We start from the raw sequence: 19,152 nt of genomic DNA on the forward strand, positions 1-19,152 counted from the left end.
CTTTGCTTGTCTCAGCATAGCACTAAGCTTATTACGATGTGCCCTATACTGCTCTTTTTAAGGCAAGGTTGTCAACGTCTTGTTTATAGTCATTCCATAGTTTGTCCTTTTCATGAGACAGTTTACACATGCCATGTGTAAGCATCGAAACGCATGGCCGCAATCGTGTCTCTCCTTCTTTGCAAAATATTCTCCTTTATTGCCTTTATTGAATAATTACGCAGAAAAGTGCACCTTCTATCAGGTCACTTTGGAGTGAAACCATAATTCACGCTCGCATGCGCGACATGGCGATGGCCTCGTCATGAATGTCAGCCCACAGCTCCATGAAAAACGCTTTTTCCCCCTTTGCTTGTATTTTGGCTTCGAAACGAGTCAGCAGCTCAGGTGTGAAGTAATTCTTCCAACATCCTATCTTGGCCTCTTTGACCAAAGGGTATTTGTTTTTATTCCCCTCGTATCCATTCTTGCTTGTCATCTTTTTCTTCGTGAAGAGATCTTTCCATTCAGGAGACTCGTTCTCTTCCAGATTCATCACAACGACCTTCCTCATATTTTCAGGTTTTGACCATTCCAAAACATTCGCCAGCGTTTGCCCGTCCTCTTCTAAAGCTCGTCCATATTCCTCTCCCAGAAAATGAGCCAGTCTGAGCACAGTGCATCTAGTGTCTTGCTTGAGCTCTTCATAAGTTAAAAAGAAAACATTCGGCTCGTCCCTTAGGGCGTATCCCGAAGCCACGTGGTCAAAGTAATCCTCGTGGCCAAGGTCCCCTTCTATGAAGGGCTGTACGAACTCTTCGAATGATCCGTCTTGAAATCGAAAAATGCTCAAGTCAGACATCATGCGATATTGGGAGACGCACACGTCCCACGGGTTTCGAGCCATGTATATGTACTTGGCGTCTTGATTCATGGCTTCCAGTCTTAGTGGGAGTTGGGTGAATAACAGTCGTTGAGGGATATCTGACTTCCATTCTTTGCATTCGGTGTACTCGATTAAGCGGTGGTTGCGGGTGTATTCGTTGTAATTCAGAATGGGCTTGCCTTTTGTGATAATCAGCTGCGTTAGGTACTGGAGCCAGTTCGAGCCACTCTTTGGGTACGTGCACTGAACGATGTCTCCCTTGGCTGCACGTAACGATAAGCTTTTCCTTAGGACATCTTGATTAAGGAAAGCGCTTCTTGGAACGCCATCGTTGATTTGGCGGTAGGGCCTCCGTCCTGACATAACTCTGAACGGTTGGAGACCAATCTCCTGGAATGGAAGCAAAGTTATTGAGTTCGCATGTAGTATATACAACTGCGTCCGTATATTCTTTGTTAGACAGCTGCGAAATATTCATACTTTTCCTAATATAAATATTGATTGTAATGACGGTGCATGAAGTTTAAGCTGTAACTTAATTAGGCTCAGTAATATTGGAAGATAGTGACTTTACACTAGATTGTCATTTAAATATCTTTCAAATGCTGCTTTATAACCACTTTCTTGCACATTATATTGTAATTGGTTGTGCATTTTTTAGAATTTTTTCACAGACGTAAGGGAAGCAGGAGTGTAAAAAGCAGGATGTTCGAGATATACTGAGCGGAAGTTCATCATGGACGTGTGAGCTCAAGAATCGTGAACTCTACCTTTCTTGTAATATAGGAATGGAGATACGTGTACTCTGACTGGAAATTTAAATGCGGCGTCCGTAAACAGTCGTTATACACCTCGTAACACATCTACCGGCCGTGTAAAAATCTGCTCGTTTACTTGAATGCCTGAGCGGGCACTGCGAAACGAGCAGTTTAAACAGATATTCAGTAGGGTGAGGTGGGCCAGCAATGTTTCGAGGTAGAAGTTGAATGGCTATAGTTTTAGCGCTTTTTATTTTCGCTGATGAAACCAAAGACATCGCAGTGGTCTTCGGTGATCTGCAAGGTCAACCCGCAGAATTTCTGGGTCTGTTCGCAAGTCGTATTGTACTAAAAATTTCCTTATATGCGAGAAGAACGTCGTGAGCCGTAGCATTGCTTTCCGATACATAAATTACAGCGCGCATCAATGCAGACGGGTGCATCGATTAGTACCCTAGAACCCTCATTGCCAATGTGGCTTTAATCACAGGCCACTTTAGTGGCAGTCGAGAGTGCATTATTGAACGCCAGAGGGTTGAAAGAGCGGCAGTGATCGACTTGGAGCTGGCGACAGCCGCCTCAAAACGCATTTTTAGCAGCTTGCACGGTTATATTTTTTAATACTGTCAGTCTCCTGGGGTAATTTTTACAGGCAGGGCACATGTGAAAAACTACTTTTGCATTGTTGGAAAAATTTTTGCCAGAAAGAACACCCATTTTTTCAAAAATAAACGAAATTTAATTTCGTTATAAGTAGAACAACAAAAAACAAGCGTCTCAAACCACAATTCCACAACCATTTCACCAATTGCTGGTCCGTCTTGGGCAATTGGACATCATCTCTGCTCAAAGACGCTCTCATACGTCATAAGTGTCAGGGAATTAACTCGGTTAAACCGGCTATGATGCGAAAGCACGCGTGCGTCTTCAACTTTATCAAGGTCATGGCAATACGTTAAGTACGATGGCGGCCTATGATCCCGTGCCACTTTTCTGTAGCACTGTTGCCAAAGCCAACGGGTATTGTTCTAGTGCATTGTTTCTGACCCAACGTTGTCCACGCCAACGCAGGCAGCCCACATCTTTTTGTCACTACCGCCACATAGCTCAAAGCGCATTCATTAGTTTCACAGCAGTATTAATGAGCAGAAAAGAAGATGTACAATGCACAGCAGCAGAGTGTGTTGCAGTTTTAAATGAGGCGTGTCGCAGAGGCATTGCATTTACTCCTTTCTCGTGCTTGGTTCCTTAGCTGTATCCATTTGCCACTCTTTTCATATTGTCTGTCCACAGCGCATGTGCATAAAGCATCGCAACGTTCTAATAAATACCACGTTGAAAACAAAGCGATAGTATGCTGATCTCTTCGCTTCGCCGTTGGTTGTACTTCCAGTCGTGGATATTGGATTGATTTCTTTTTAACTTAACGTGGCTCCACTGTTACAACGCAACGTCACATGATCCAAAGGAGACGAGATTCTTCGTCAGAGTTTGTGAGCGTTTAATTTCCTTTGCACCAAATTACGGCATACTCTGCACCGATACTGGATGGCCTTACGCGAACCACGAAAAAACGCTTACATATAGCTCGATATTTTCAAGTGTGTTTGGGTGTTCCGCAAGCTACTACTAAATCTCTGGCTACTGTAGATCCACAGCAGCCTCGATTTCCCGTTTTGCGAGCAACTGAGACTTGTCGGCACATTTTCCGTTCAATGTCCCAACATGAAAGACACCCGTTAGTTTCCGGCCTACATGTCGTGATGGAAACGAGATTTATAAAGCCTTTCTGAAAAACTAACAGGGTCTTCCGAAAGGTGCTTTTTTTTAAGGAAGACATAATGCATCCCCTGTTGTCGGTTCAAGGGATATTAGAAAACGCGAATTGATGGTACTTGCAGTCCACAAATCAGCCGCGTACCAAATATATATGTGGCATCCTGGCCATATTCTTGTATATACTGATGGCTCATGCCTTCGAAATTCATCAACAACTGGATTCGCAATTGGAGATCTGAATGAACGACCAAAGTTAAACTGGCTCACGGGACAGTGTGAGTGATGGTTGATTTATATGCTATTTATTTAGCACTCCAGTTCAGGATATCATTAGCAGATCCACGTATCTGAGTGATATTTGATTATACATAGACTGCATTAAAAATCCTCCACAGCGCAAGTAAGAGTTCACAATCGCATTACCACTAAAAAAAGTCTAGAAGCTCCCATTCACTGCGTACTACTGGCAACAGCTTACATGAATCACTTTCTGCATAGAACTGAGCATGCAGACAACCCGCGATGTGGACGACGTTGATCCACGTTTGTGACTGGATTGCCCAGAGCATGAGTGTTGGGACTCGACTTAAGAAAGACTTGACCACCCTTGATAAAAGGCCTTTCAGTCTCCAAAGGGTATTAGGTCAATGGCTGACGTATGCGTAATGTTGCCAGTTCCAGTGTTTTTCTTTCATTATGTGAAACGGAGTAGTCCGCACCAGAAGCTGGAAACTACAGATCTTTTTATATTCATGTCATTGTAAAAAATTGCATCACCAGAGATATGTTGCTCAGAAGAAGACGCATCAAGAACGATCTATGAAAATAGAAGGTTATAGAATGACAAAAATGAAAACGTTATAATGAAAAACGTCTGCGTTTAAAATGCATGTTGTGTGCATGAGATTTATATCAATGAAGTATCACTTGCCATTCACAAATGTATGCCGTTATGAAGTTGGAGCATAAAATAAGAAATTTTCATGGTGCAAATCCGGGACAAGTATAAAGTATGCCATCCAGTACAAGCATATTGTGTAGTCGATGGTTCATTGCTGTTTCATTTTCTAACTTCAAGTGGAAAGAATGAGTACTTGAAACGATTAGAAAATGTTAGTTTTTTAAATCATCGAGAGTCTATGACGTATAAGTTTTATATCTGCTGCGATAATGTAATTGAACGTGTATATAATAATTTGCCGATGGATGAGTTGGTGCAGGAACTTTTTTGGTGCAACTAAGGTGACGTTTTCGACGTTCATCGTATCAGCTCTCTCGGGTAAGTACGTTTGCGAGTCAGTCATCTTATATTTGTTAAAAATACTGCCACTCCTCGCCATTGCTACCGTGGTTAATATTGACGACTCGAATTGCGCACAATTTATCTGAGGACCAAATTTTTCAATGTATTTACGCCTCCTTATTATGGAAGCTGACTGTCCGGACCATGGAGAGGACGAACATGCATTGAACTCACTAGGGCCATGTATATTTGTTGAGTTAATATGGAGAGCGATGAGAACAGAACATCGCCTGTTACAACTAGACGTTTCCATTTCTGCGTTTTTAGTGGAGGACACCAGTAAAAGTCGGATAGTTAGGTTAGGTTGCAGGAAGGTCTGCATACCCGCGCAACTGTGCACGGTTCTGGACTATATACTACTGTATCGCGGGTTCTTGATCAAAGGGGAGTGAGAGCGCAAGCGAATCAGCAACGATATTTTCTGTTTTATGCTTTATACTTGAAAGGTGCAAAGGTCAATGTTCGTTTCCACTTTTCGTATTCTATCTAATCCCGTAGCAGGGGCGAGGAAGAAGGGCGGATTTGTGGTTCACTTTTGAAGGGGCTGGTCTCGTATGAACCATGTAGCTTTGTACATTTTTTTGCCGAAAGAGCGTGAGCTGAGCACAATTTTGTCATTTCAAATTTCTTGCTTGCGGGTAGCGCCCCAGCTGTCTGTACAGTGCGTATCCCACACAACTCATTGGTGCCATGAGACCAGGGGGGAGGGGCTTTGTGCATAGCGTTTTATGCATTCAAGATGTTTCCAGTGGTCGATCACGCGCTCTACTATTTCGAACTGTGCCTCGACACTTGTGCACTGGCAACACGAACTTTAACCATTCTTGTATTTTGTGTACAGTGTAACTATCACCTGTTGTTTCTCACTATCGCTCCCCTCTGAACTACAGCCCGCCACCCTCTCCGTGTTCTATTGATTTCTGTCGACCGTAGCTCGGGCGCCTAAGATTGCAGATAGCTAGTGCTGCGGCCGGTAACCCATGTTACTTACGTTTTTATTTCATTCTATTTGCGTAACAAACTACTAAGAAGAAGAAAGGGCCACATAAATCCACTCTTTGCTGTGAAGGAAGATCTCTCTCCAGCTTAAGCTACCCCAAAATCCACTTTGAACCCCTGCCATCTGATTGAGTAAAGGTATGACAACAGGCGTAGTAAGAGACACAGCATAACGACTTGTCTCCTGCATTGCTAGGGGCCCCAAAAGCTAAAATGGAGGATAATGCACTTAGAGCTACAAAATAGTTCCAGGTTCTCCCCCCCATTGCACACGGATATGCAGAACCTATAGTCATTAACGAAGGCCTCCAAGGCCCTGCTCCGCTTTTTGAGGACTCATGGCCTGCACGATAGGCTGTGACTTTACTGAACGCTGTTACTTTGTCTTTGGTACTAGCCGCAAATACACACCTAAGATGAATTATGACCAGCTCGCCCAAGACGTTCTTTAAGCTGTGACTTCGCACAGTGACTTTAATTTCCTGCAACTGTCTTTTCTCTTTCATCTTTTTCTCCCTCACCACTTTCCCCCCGTGCAGGGTAGCAAACCGGCGGTTCATCTGGTTAACCTCCCTGCATTTCCTCCTCCTCCTCCTATAGTCGTTAGGTGTTACTTAGATATCTGTCTTTAAGTTGTCTTCCCAATTTATTATTGCGGATGACTCGCTTTGTAGAAACTTTTGCTCGGGAACCAAAGTGTCCACAATAACGAGGCACGTCTGTATTTCTGATTGCCTTTCATTTTATTCCTTTTACTTTGCTGTATATCTGATTGCCTTTATTTTCCATGCGTTTTTCTTTATTTATGAGTTTTTTTAGTATACGAGAGCCATAAGGCATTTGAATATTCCGTTATTAATCGCATAAATGTATTGTAAGCTAGCACATTGGTTTCAGATGGAGCACTCGCTTTATGTAGCGGCTGCTACGGCCTGATCTACTGGCGATGGAAACAGAGTGTGATGAATTTCTATTTCTACCCGCAAAAGCGTCTAATTTGATGACGAGAAGGTATGACGGCTCAAGCTTCTAATGCCCAACGGAGAAAAAATGCAGTTTATTGACGTCTTGATCAAAGCGTTTAATTATGGCGCGTTGTCTAAATTATACGACAGTACATTTTGAACCAAGCTACGAACAGCATAGGTGCGCGTATAATTCGTGGACCAGCAGCGATAGCTTGGCAATGATTACATTAAGTAACGAGAGCTTCATGGCAGCACTGCACTTGGTGATTAGCTGATAGATTCGCTCAAGCGGCTGCAGCTCTTAGTAAATCTTACTGGCGGTGAAAGACTATTTGGTTCCCCACGAAGCCTTTCTTGTACAATAATAGAAAACAGAGCCCTGCAAAACATTCAATTTGGACAGTTGGGCGCTGGCTCGATTTTTACTCGAGTATTTAAGAAAGCTCCAATATCGCGCTATTTTATGGTCAAAACACTTAACCTCCTTGAGCAGTTCTTATGCAATGTAATTGTACGGAAAACACTGTAAATCCTGTGTCTAATCATGCCAGCCTACCTGTTCGACGTGCTTCGCAAGTGAGCGCGCCTATTTTTCGCCATTCAGAAAAACGGCCACCAGAAGTCTGGAAAGTTGAAAACAGAAAGAAAAACGAGTCGCTAAAAAGCGGCTGAGCGGCGACTGACCGTGAACTATGTTCCGTCATATAAATGAACAACTCCTGATAAAAATAGATACATCCTGATTACGTCCTGCCATTTACAATCCTCGGCCAGAGCGATGACTCCATCATTCAAAGCAGTTATCACAGCTGCCTATCACGTCGCGAACAAAAGAACAAAATATTTACGCTCTATGACAAGGGTTATGAGGGCATAAATAGCCACCTCGCCGAATTCCCCTTTTCTTCCGAATTATACACAGTGTTTGTTAAATTAAAGTGGCCTCTGTTGAGACGTAAATTCGTGAAATCAGTCGCAGGTACATCACCAAAAGAACGGTCCCCACACGCTCAACGTCACCATGGTTCAACCCAAAGCTACAGACATGACTTGTGAACAAAAAGAAAAAACTCTTCCGAAACGCCGAACGCACTACAGATCCCCAGACACGGTTAATGCACGAATGGACACAAAAGAACTTGTCTTACAGAACCAAAGATAAACATATTTAAATTTTCATTGATAGCTGTGATTTGAAATAGACCTAGACATTTTTGGCCATTAACTGACCCGTAACGAATATCACCCACATCGCTACCTGACGAAGGTGGTTCACCAATTCCTGTCACAATGCAGCTGAAAAATTTAATTTAGTATTTTCGTCCGTGTTTATAAATGAGCCCAAAGGTTAAAAGCCTAATACCCTCATTTCGACCATTCGCTCCTGCTTGCCATAAATTTTGACCCTAACGGGAGAAGAAGAAGAAGAAGTGGTGGTGCCGAACGTTCTTTGTTTGAGCTCTTCCACTTTTCTGCAGTTTTTTGCTTTTGTGCGTGAACTGTGTCCTCGTCATCCTTCGGGATGGCGGGAGTACAACCCCGGCGTCCACCCGTGGTCGCCGTTGACAAGACTGCGGCTCTACCAGGTGGCAACTCTAGTGCGGATTTGGAGCTTCCAAATTCGTCGGATGAATCCACGGTGACAGCGATGGATTCTGACAGCAGCAGCTTCACGCTTGTTGTGTCGCGCCGCCTGAAAAGGAAGTTGCGCCGGACATCGACAGCGGGTGAGTTGCCTACGAGGAATGTTGACCAGCCAGGTGTCTTCTCAGTGGCCTTCGTTCCTACAACGCAGACGGCTAATCTGAACACCATTAACAGACAGCGGCTAACCCAGTTTTTCGGCCGGGTTGTTCCGGGACAAGTCTGTGAAGTCAGAATTAATGCATGGAAGAATGTCCTGACAGTAGATGTTACATCTCAGGCATCAGTAGACAAGCTGAAAGAAATTAGCGTCCTCGGTGGCATGGCGGTCCGCTCCTACGTTGCTTACGGGAAGCAGACAACCACTGGAGTTATCACTGATGTTGACCCGGAGATAGCTGACAAGGACATCTGGTCGCTGATTAAATCTACGGCCCGGATTGTTGACATTCATCGTTTCGGGCGCTCCAAGTGTGTCAAACTAGTTTTTGAAACTGACGCTCTGCCATCCCACGTCAAGGCGGGCTATGTGAGGCATCCAGTCCGCCTGTATGTTCCCAAACCTGTTCAGTGCCACGAGTGCAACAAGATAGGTCATGTGAGTGCTGTTTGCACGAATGAGGTATCCTGCCGTCGATGCGGCGGGATGCACCAGCATGACACCTGCACGACGGAGACTATAATGTGCGCCAACTGCTCGGCTGCCCATGAAGCCACAGCTAAGGACTGCCCTAAGCTGCAAAACGAAAGGCTCATCCTGAAAAAGATGGTGAAGGACAATTCGACCCACCAAGAAGCGGCGGCGTGTATTCGTCGCCGCAAACATCGTTCCCGGCGGCGTCGTTCCTGTTCCACACAATTCTAATCCACCTGCACCACAGTCGCAGGAAGTATCAGCTCAGCCGGCACAGCAGCATGAGCCTAACAACGATAACAAGACGTCTGCGGCCGTGTCCCATGTTACCGCAGTAGCTAAGTCTGATGCGTTTTTTTTACCTTCTTCCTCTGATGCTGAATGGCCTGCTCTGCCATCCAAGGAGATCGCCATGGCAAGACCAAGACCGGTTGCCACTCCAGCTGACACTGTTGGCAAGCCCGAAGGTCAGTATGTAAGCATAATGTTAAAAAAACTTGTGTGTTCAACGCGCGTGCTGCTTTCAGGCATTAACACGCCAACAGCAAAGATTCTTGTGCAGTTTTTGGATGCACTTGAGCCGCTCTTGGCGGCGTTGCAGAAATTCATTATGGCACAACTAAAATCCACCTCATCTGTGCCAATGCACGTGCGCCGTAGTGTAGTGGTGCAATGGAATGCCCGAAGCCTACGAGGTCGTCTGAGTGACTTCCGGCAACGCGTCCACAAGTACCGCTTCCCTGCGCTGGTTATATGTGAGCCCAACATGCTGTCGCCTTTCCGCCTTTCTGGATACGTGCTGCTGTGGTCTCGCACAGAAGACGAAACTAGCAAAGTGTTAGTTTGCATATGCCAAGACATTGCGCGCGTCCGCCAAGGTCTACAGCCACACAACACAAACCATTACATTTGTTTGACAGTCACGCTAAAAGGACGGGTCTTTTCGATAATCGGTGCCTACATTCCACCTAGAGATGCCATTGATACTTCGTACATATATTCAGCCATCCAGAGTTGTCCAGCTCCTCATATCATAGTGGGCGATTTTAATGCTCATCACCCTCAGTGGGGCAGTGCTGTTATGAATAACCGAGGCAGGAACCTGATTGACTTTATGCACTTCCAGAACTTCATCAATATCAACGATGGTTCACCTACGTTTCTGCGTGGCACGTCGTACAGCAGCTGCTTGGATCTGGCGTTTGTTTCAGCAAGTCTCCAGTTTTACGTCAGCTGGTGCAGTGACGTGGAAGCACATGGGAGTGACCACATTCCAATGTATGTTTGCGTCAAGTGGTACGCCCCTTCTACTCCGTCTCGCGTGCGATATACAGACTGGCCTGCCTTTAGGTCGTCCGTGGAGATTTCCTGTGTGGACCTCTCAACACCATCTAAAATAGAAGACCTGATTACGTCCTCTCTCAGTGAGACCACGCGGTATATATGTGCGCCTACGCCAGGGTCTACTATTGACGTGGAATTCGAAAGACTACGCGCAGTCCGTCGGCGCGCCGAAAGGAAATACAGAAGAACCAAATCCACGTATGATCTTGCCCTTTGTCGCCGAGCTCAACGACAAATAAAGCGCCAACTAGCGAGACTAGGGAGACAACGTTGGAGGCAGTTCTGTTCATCGCTGGACCCTCGCAAACCACTGTCGCGTATTTGGCATGTAGCCAGGAGCTTGCGTTCACCCCCGCAGGAACGCTATCCTTTCCATGCCCTGTCTATTTACCAACGCCGTAATAATGTAGAGGTAGCAGAAAAATTCTGCAAAATGGTTGTGGGCACACGTATGGTACCATCAACCAGTTTGGAGGCTTTTGTACCACCTTCACCAGATGACCACTACGACATGCTATTCACGATGCCTGAACTAGAAGCTGCTCTATCCTCGTGTAGGCGTCCATCTGCACCTGGTCCTGATGGGATTTCGTACGCGTCCCTCTTTCACCTTGGCATGGAAGGCCGAACTGTGCTGCCCAATTACTACAATGATACATGGGCTTCCGGAATCGTTCCAGAACACTGGAAGATCAGCCGCCTGGTTGCGCTTTTGAAGCCTGGCAAACCTCCTTATGAGCTTACCTCATACCGGCCAGTTGCACTAGCAAGCTGCGTCGGCAAAGTTATGGAGCGAATGGCGCCGGCGCGGCTCGAATGGTTTTTAGAGCAGAATGCTCTCTATCCGGATATGATGACCGGGTTCCGGAGGGGACGTTCTTCGATTGACAGCGTAATCGACCTCATATCGATAGTGGAACATGAAAAACGTAGTCGCCGACTCGTCGCTGCTGTCTTCTTGGACATCAAGGGGGCCTACGATAATGTACTTCATGACGCCATCCTTGATGCCCTTGAGGACATTGGCGTTGGCGGCCGGATGTATTCGTGGATTGGGAGCTACCTCAACGGCAGGTCTGTTTACATGTCTACGCCTGATGGGGAGACTACCCGTCATCAGGTTTGCCGTGGAGTTCCTCAGGGAGGAGTTCTTAGCCCAACCCTATTTAACGTGGCATTGATTGGACTGGTTAATGAACTTCCCACTAACATTCCCATCAGTGCCTATGCTGATGATATCTGCATCTGGGAGTCGGGTTCGACACGTCCGCAATTGCGTGCGAGATTACAACGTGCCGTGTCATCTACTTCAAGGTACCTACGGCGTCAGGGTTTGCACTTGGCAGCTGAAAAATGTGCTGTGGTCGCATTCACGCGCAAGTCTGTCTGCCACTACCCGGTAACTCTTCAAGGGGTTGCAATACCATATGTCTCCCACCACAGATTTTTGGGCATTATCATTGACCGCGATCTGTCATGGTCGAGGCATATAAACATGCTAAAGAAAAGACTCACTCTTTTTTGCCATGTGCTTCGCTTTGTGGCAGGCATTAAATGGGGCCCAACGGAGCGTCCCTTGCTTCGACTTTACTATACCCTCTTTATTGGCTACATTCGTTACAGCCTTCCTGTACTCTCTAACATGAGTATTTCCTGCTTGCGGACATTAGAGAGTGTCCAAGCACAGGCGCTCAAAATATGCCTCGGATTACCACGTTGTGCCTCGAACAAAGGCACGATTGAGGAATCTCGTGCGTGCCCAATATCGGTCTACCTGTCACACGAACCACTTCGTGTATATTTACGTGCGCTTACACGCCACCGCTGTCACCCGCTGACGAAGATTTTTGATGAGCGACCGGACAGCAGTTTTGCACGCGCATTGCGCTTCCATCGCTCCGAATTGCCATCAGACTATGGGCTGCCGCATCATTCCTTGCAGCCCCCATGGGTAATGGCTCAGCCTTCAGTCTGCCTGCATGTCCCTGGCATAATCAAGAAGTCTGCGATGCCGATTAGCGGACTGAAGCAACTCACACTTGCCTACATCTGGTCAGAATACCACAAATGTGTGCACGTCTACACGGATGGATCTGCGTCTCAAAAAGCATCAACAGCAGCTTTCGCAATCCCTGCACAACAGACGACCCGCAGATTCATTTTGGGACACAAGTCTACTTGAACCGCTGCAGAGCTTGTGGGCCTTCGGGAATCGATTCGCCACATCTGCGGAGAACCGCCTCAGGAGTGGTGCATTTTCACCGACTGTAAACCTGCGCTACACATTTTAGGATGCTTCCGACGCCACACAGCCTACCAAGCTCTGGCTCTTGATATCATTAGTCTCGTATCATTTGCTCAGGGAAACGGCCACCGTATAGTGTTTCAGTGGATCCCCGGACACTGCGGACTCGATAGAAATGAGACCGCCGACGCTGAAGCAAGGAGCGCCTTCAGCAGTGGCCTGCGTACAGCTGTACCGTTCTCTATAGTGGACACAACTTGTCTCCTTTCGGAATTGATGAGGAGGGCGACGGCTAGGTACTGGGTCCTGCCAGACACCCGCCACATCCGCCTTCAACGGCTAGATCCGACGATGACCTTTTCAGTTCCTCGCGGAATACCTCGCCCTATTGCATGCGTTATCCGTAGACTACGTTTAAATGTGGCATTCACGCGCAAATACTTGCGCTTAATAGGACAAGCGGACTCTCCGGAATGTACCACATGTGGCGTGCTAGAGACTATAGAACATGTTTTAGTGGCGTGTCCAGCGTATGCACGTGAAAGACTCATACTCGCATCTGCTCTGACGCCTATGGACACATCGCTCCTCTCTGAGGATTTGATCCTCGGCGCTTGGCCAGATAGTTTTAGAACTGTAAAGGCAACGCGAGCGCTCTCACACTTTTTGAGCGACACGGACCTTGTCTCGCGTTTGTGATGTCAGAAAGTGTGCCTTGTTTTCTTTTTTAAGTAGTTTTTCATCTGCCTCCTCTCATTATCATCGTCCCCCATCGTGACCTTCTTTTATCTCCTCTTCCCGTCCCCCAGAGCAGAGTAGCAGGCCAGATATTTATTTTTCAGGCCAACCTATCTGCCTTTCTTATCAATAAACCCTCTCTCTTGACCCTAATGGATTAATAGCTCTAATCAATTTCCTGAAAATGTCATCATCAGCAGGCATAGATATGTTAATTCAGAGGTGTGCCTGGAGATACACTTAGCTCTGCTACGTTAGCATTACAGTCTTGATGTCAGCATAGTCATGTGATATACGGAAACAGCTGTGAAGCACGACGGAAACTGCGTAGGAAACGCACTTGCCAGTTGTTTTCGCTCTATGCGGCTCCAGATGCCCGTTCAACCTCCCTCTACATGTAGGTGACAGACAGTTTATCGTATTTATTGTATTTGAGGAGCTTAGAAAAATTTATTCAGTATTTTTGAATTACAGGCGAATAGTTGAGAAGACATATTAAAATTTCTTCTTCCCTTCGTTTCATTGCTTTCCTGAAATAGCAATAGTATGGCCACTCCGCAAAATCTCGTAGTCGTCGCCTCAGTAGCCCCCTCCTCTCCACGTTCTCAGAGCAGTGCTCTTGGTGCGCTCATCCCTCCTTCTCCCCACATTCTCACAGCAGTGCTCTAGGTGTGCAAATCCCCCACCCCCCCACCGCATCTCACATTTTCTTAGCGCTGCTCTTGATGTTACCTCCCCCCTTCTCAAATTCGCAAACCAGTGCTCTAAGTGTGCCAATCCCCCCTCCTCACAATCTTCGATTGTTCGTCTTTGTGGTACCTCCTCTTTTTTCCCGCATTCTCACAGCAGTGTTCTAGGTGTGCTAATCCCACCTCCTCACAATCTTAGAGTGTTGCTCTTTGTGTGACCTCCGCCCCTTTCCCACATTCTCACAGCAGTGCTGTAGGTGTCCAAATCGGCCCTCCTCCATCTCACATTTTCTTAGCGCAGCTCTTGATGCGACCTCCTCCCCTTTCCCACATTCTCACAGCAGTGCTCTAGGTGTGCCAATCCGCCACCTCACTATCCTACTGTGTTGCTCTTTGTGTGACCTCTTCCCTCTTCCCACATTCTCACAGCAGTGCTCTAGGTGTACCAATCCCCCAGCCTCCATCTCGCATTTTCTTAGCGCTGCTCTTGATGTGACATCCTCCTCCTGCCCAGTTTCTCACAGCAGGGCTCTAGGTGTGCCACTCACCCCTCCTCCATCTCAAATGTTCTCAGCGCTGCTCTTGATGTGACCCCCTCCCCTTTCCCACATTCTCACAGCTGTGCTCTAAGTGTGCCAATCCCCCTCCTCACAATCTTAGAGTGTTGCTCTTTGTGTGACCTCCTCCTCCTTCCCACATGCTCACAGCAGTGCTCTAGGTGTGCCAATCCCGCTCCTCACAATCCTAGTGTGCTGCCCTTGATGTGATCTCCTCCCCCTTCTCGCATTCTCACTGCAGTGCTCTAGGTGTGCCAAAAACCCCTCCTCTATCTGTCATTTTCTTAACGCTGCTCTTGATGTGACCTCAACTTTGCCACATTCTCACAGCAGTGCTCTAGGTGTGCAAATCCCTCCTCCTCCATCTCACATTTCCTTAGCGCTGCTCTTGATGTGACCTCCACTCCCCTCCCACATTCTTACAGCAATGCTCTAGGTGTGCAAATCCCTCCTCCTCCATCTCACTTTTTCTTAACGCTGCTCTTGATGTGACCTCCTCTCCCCTCCCACCTTCTCACAGCAGTGCGCACAGCAGTGCCAATCTCTAAACTTCCATCTCACATTTTCTTAGCACTTAACGACACGCCCCCCCCCCCCCCCCCCCCCCCCGCTCAGGAATATCGTACTTCGGGCATCATTCGAAAAACAAAAATTTTGGCTCCATGGCTGTCCTCGCAGCTGTAACAAAACACGAGATGCGAGGGAACACTGAGACGTCTAGCCAACGTTTCGACAAGAGGACAGTGCCACCTGGACAAGTTGGGTTATTATGGGCAGGGATATACTGGTTCGTAACTCAAACAGGAGGGAGAGGTTTATGTGTTGCAGGTAAAGGGTATGGGGTGAAGAGTCTAGTAAGGTTGCGAACGCGGATTTGAAACAGATTTTGTCGAGGCGGGAGGGACTAGGCGTGGGCTGCCAATGCTGGCATGGGTCACTTGGGCACCAGGTTAACCTGGAAATAGAGTGGGAAAAAACATGCCGCAGCCGTGGAACCGTTTGCCGACATGGGGTGGTAAAAGATTATTTTAAAACACCGGAGAAGTAAAAAAAGACGAAAAAGCGTGTTCCATGTCAGAAGAGTGCCAGGCGAGAGAAAAAAGGGAAGATAGCATTGCCGAAGAGCAAGACATCAGGATCAATGCGCAAGGTCGAAGACAGGTAACTAATGAACAGAAAGAGAAATAGCAAGCGACCGGAAGCGTGGCATAGGCACGTTTGAGTTTTTTTTTAATTTTAGCCTAACTTGGATCATGGCGAAAATCTAATTTGAGGATTACGTCTGCGGGTGAATGCACTTGAGATATGGTATGTTTCATTAGGATTCAGTTATACGTGCTGGTTCTAATTTTTGAAGTTTGCAGTTTGGAATATGCTTTACGCATTTTTATCTCTAACTGATTTCAAGGCTAGTAGACAATAATTTCTTTCAGTTCATCAAAGATCTGATCAGGTTGAATAAAATCTACGAAATCTGCCTTCGGAAGATTTTTTATCTTTCAGGAAGGTGTAGATTAAAACACGTATTTTTTATTGTCCCCTCTGTACTTTATTCAGTTAGCGACTATTTAACACCTGCCAATGATTACCGCACTTGCCCCCGAAAAAATCGTCTTTTTGCCGAAACATTATCTAACGGACAGAGGATTACGTTTAGGCCCTTGTTTAATTGCTTGGGCATTACAGTATCCACTCGGTGATAAATCCGTTGTCTCTACGTGTGTGCGAAGCACCCTCCAAAAGCACACTCCAGTGATGCACGTGCTGCAACCGACAGGTAAAAACGCATTTTCCAAATACGAGACTCCACTCATCAAACAACCACCCACCTCTACCTTGAACGATCTCCACCTACGTCTTACTCCAGCAGCCTTCGGGCCACCAGAAATGCACACAGCAACGCAACGCAAGAAGTGCCTGCGGAATTAAATTTAAACAAACAAGTGGATGACGATGACTCCACAAGCGAAATGCATATGCAATACTGATAACGCAGGTGGTGCCACTGCGGTTCGTAAGATTGGCCGAGCATTTTTTGTGCAACCGAAATTTATTCTTTTCGCTCTGTGTACTCTGGATGCTGTCTTCATGGCTATTCATGCGACGATGGTCATTGCTCATTACAATGCAAATGCAACGCAATGTGTGCGGGCTTGATGAGGGAAATACGATGCGTTCAGATAATTATCCCAACTATGAATATTCCTTCATTAGTTGCTGCGCGATGGGAGAAAGAGACGACTGTGAGGTTGCAAAATTGTTTTCAATCACAACTCGCTGCTGAGCCAGAATTCTGCAGACGTAATAGGAAAGACTATGAGGTGGCCAAAGATGCGATTGATTCATATGATGGTCTTTGCTAAGCAATGTGCCAGTCTGGGAGGCCCTGTGGGTTCACTGCGTCTTGCGAACAATTGAAACTGACGTTTTCTTGCTTTTCTGGTGAGCTGTGCGGATGGGGCTGTATTTTTATTTATTTTACAGCCCACCATAACGGATGTCTTAGTGAGCAATATATTTAACAGTGGTACGCGTCCTTCATGTTCCTATCTGCGCAGTGCACATTCCGTTTTATATTCACTACGCGTTTTTTATTTAGATAAATGCTGCAGAATTTAAATAAATTTCTGCGGCGAAATTGCAGTAGTAAACATTCATTACTGCCGCCACCTGATAGATGTGAATCGTGCAGCTGATAAATAAAACATTCTCTTTGGCTTGTAGAGGCGTAGCGCTTAGGCGCCACCACAATCCTAAGTGTTTCACGCGAACTTTGCAAGGCAGGAAAGGTGGCCCCAGAAAAACCGGCTACGCTGAAGCCTGACTGCGCTCCAGCTCCTCCATCAGCAGTAGAACCCAAAATAAATTTACCCACATAAATACAAAGCATCATACCAACCTTGAGGTAATGAGTCTATACAAGACGGGAGGAAAAGAAACAGAAATGCATCTCCCATCGAACACGCCACATTAAGGACATACATAAATTGAGAGTCACAATCACATGACTTTCATAAGCTATGCAAGAAAAAAAGGTCAGAACGTTAACGTGCAGTTCAATTGTTATATTTGAGATAATCATATCGGGAAGTTCATATATTCATTTCTAATCATTAATTTTAAGCAGAGAGCATGTGGGGTTTGAACTCCAGAAGCTGTACATGGGTTGCGGGGGAAGTAGTTGTAAAGGGCTCTATGATTGTGCAGTTCTTTCACACACATGTCACTACACGCGGGAGTGCAGTGCACCAAATTAATTCCACAGCGCTAGAAAATTGGATCACCTTAACTTTGTTTGAGAAGCCGAGCACCAAAACCACTTAGCCACCAATGTGTGCTTTGACTTTCAAAAGAAAACATCTCAGATATTGGATTCTCAGAAAAGAAAACTTCTCAGATATTGGAATGTCTTCGGGAATGCCTTCTAACTTTGGTATTGTTTACTCACTTTTTGTTTGAAGTCCGCTAGGAAGCTTGGACTGATTTTTTCCTAGATAACTGTAAGAAAATTTGGCGAGGAGAGGGCGAGAGAAGTTGTGACGGCCTTCTCCTGACGGCCACATTAAGAGTGTGTGGCCGACACTTGGGTCTTTATTCATTGCGGCTGCTGCTACCATGACCTTGTTGACGCTACGGTCCTACACGAGCGACCTAACCTGGTATTCGACACGTGGCACTGCATCTGAGCTGTCCCAGCGTTGTGGGTGACAGCTGATAGCGACAATAGTATTATAGTGATTACTTACCCGTGGTCTTCTCGAGTTACTCGCACTGCGGCAGGATGAGTGCACACGGGGAGCAGCGGCGGTCGTTGAACTTCGTCCCTACGGCATCCGTTTGTGTCACCAACCAGCTGTGGCGCTCGGTAGAACCGCTGTTTCTGTGGCTTTCCTGCGCAGCGATTATTCTTTGAAGCGCGAGTATAAATGGAGCATTTACTTACATGCTGTTTCTACGTTTTTAGCTTGTCGAGTGGTGAGGGTTATTATTTGTGTCGACTTTCGGTCCAAACGGACTCTGCTGCCAGGATGTGACTTGTGACGTAAAGCAATTTCTACCATTCGTGATTTTCAGCATGGGGGAAGGGGGGGAGGGGCTTTATTCTCCCTGCAACGTTATGGAACCGTATGGCGTGGGGAGTGAGCCCTTTATGATGTGTGGAGCTGACATTCTTCAAGCGCCGAATGCCGTTTCAGCCCCGTAGCGGGCTCGAAACGTCATTTTTTTAACGAATGGTCGGCGCTTCAAGTTTCGCAATGATCATACCCGACCAGACGAGATTTTTTCAAACCCTGGATTTTATGATGTGTGTGTAGCGAAAAACTGGCTTTTCTTCAGATCATCTGGTGCCGTAAATTATGCGAAATAAAAACTGGTAATTTGTATGCGTTTAACTAATAACAGCGATGCAAAAGTATAAAACCATTACCGCCGCACGTCATCAGCTAAAGTCGAGCGGTCAGCTCTAGCTGGTTCGCGGAATGAGCGCAATGAACACGCTATGCATGAATGTCAGTGAACACGTTTGGAACAGCCGCTCAGCGGTCACTGAAAAAACAGAAACAGCCGCAGTAGTTTATATAAGATTGGGCGGCTTTGTGGCTATCGTGACACAAAGGCTTACGATAT

General features: G+C 46.3%; 1 protein-coding gene across 1 annotated transcript; it reads right to left on the reverse strand.

The window, feature by feature from the left end:
- Positions 1 to 268: 268 nt before the first annotated feature.
- LOC144120290 (sulfotransferase 2A1-like) lies at positions 269 to 18,378 on the reverse strand. Its single transcript, XM_077652682.1, has 2 exons — positions 18,270 to 18,378; positions 269 to 1,255 (listed from the first exon to the last, which is right to left on the reverse strand). The coding sequence occupies exon 2, from the start codon at positions 1,226 to 1,228 to the stop codon at positions 269 to 271; it is 960 nt and encodes a 319-aa protein (XP_077508808.1). The 5' UTR covers positions 1,229 to 1,255; positions 18,270 to 18,378.
- Between the last annotated feature and the right edge of the window lie 774 nt (positions 18,379 to 19,152).

This window comes from Amblyomma americanum, chromosome 2 (genome assembly GCF_052857255.1).
Source record: "Amblyomma americanum isolate KBUSLIRL-KWMA chromosome 2, ASM5285725v1, whole genome shotgun sequence".
In the NCBI taxonomy this organism is placed as follows: Eukaryota; Metazoa; Arthropoda; class Arachnida; order Ixodida; family Ixodidae; genus Amblyomma; species Amblyomma americanum.

Excerpts from the sequence above, each read along its gene's own strand:
- LOC144120290 (XM_077652682.1), bottom strand. The coding sequence starts at position 1,228 with ATGTCAGGACGGAGGCCCTACCGCCAAATCAACGATGGCGTTCCAAGA.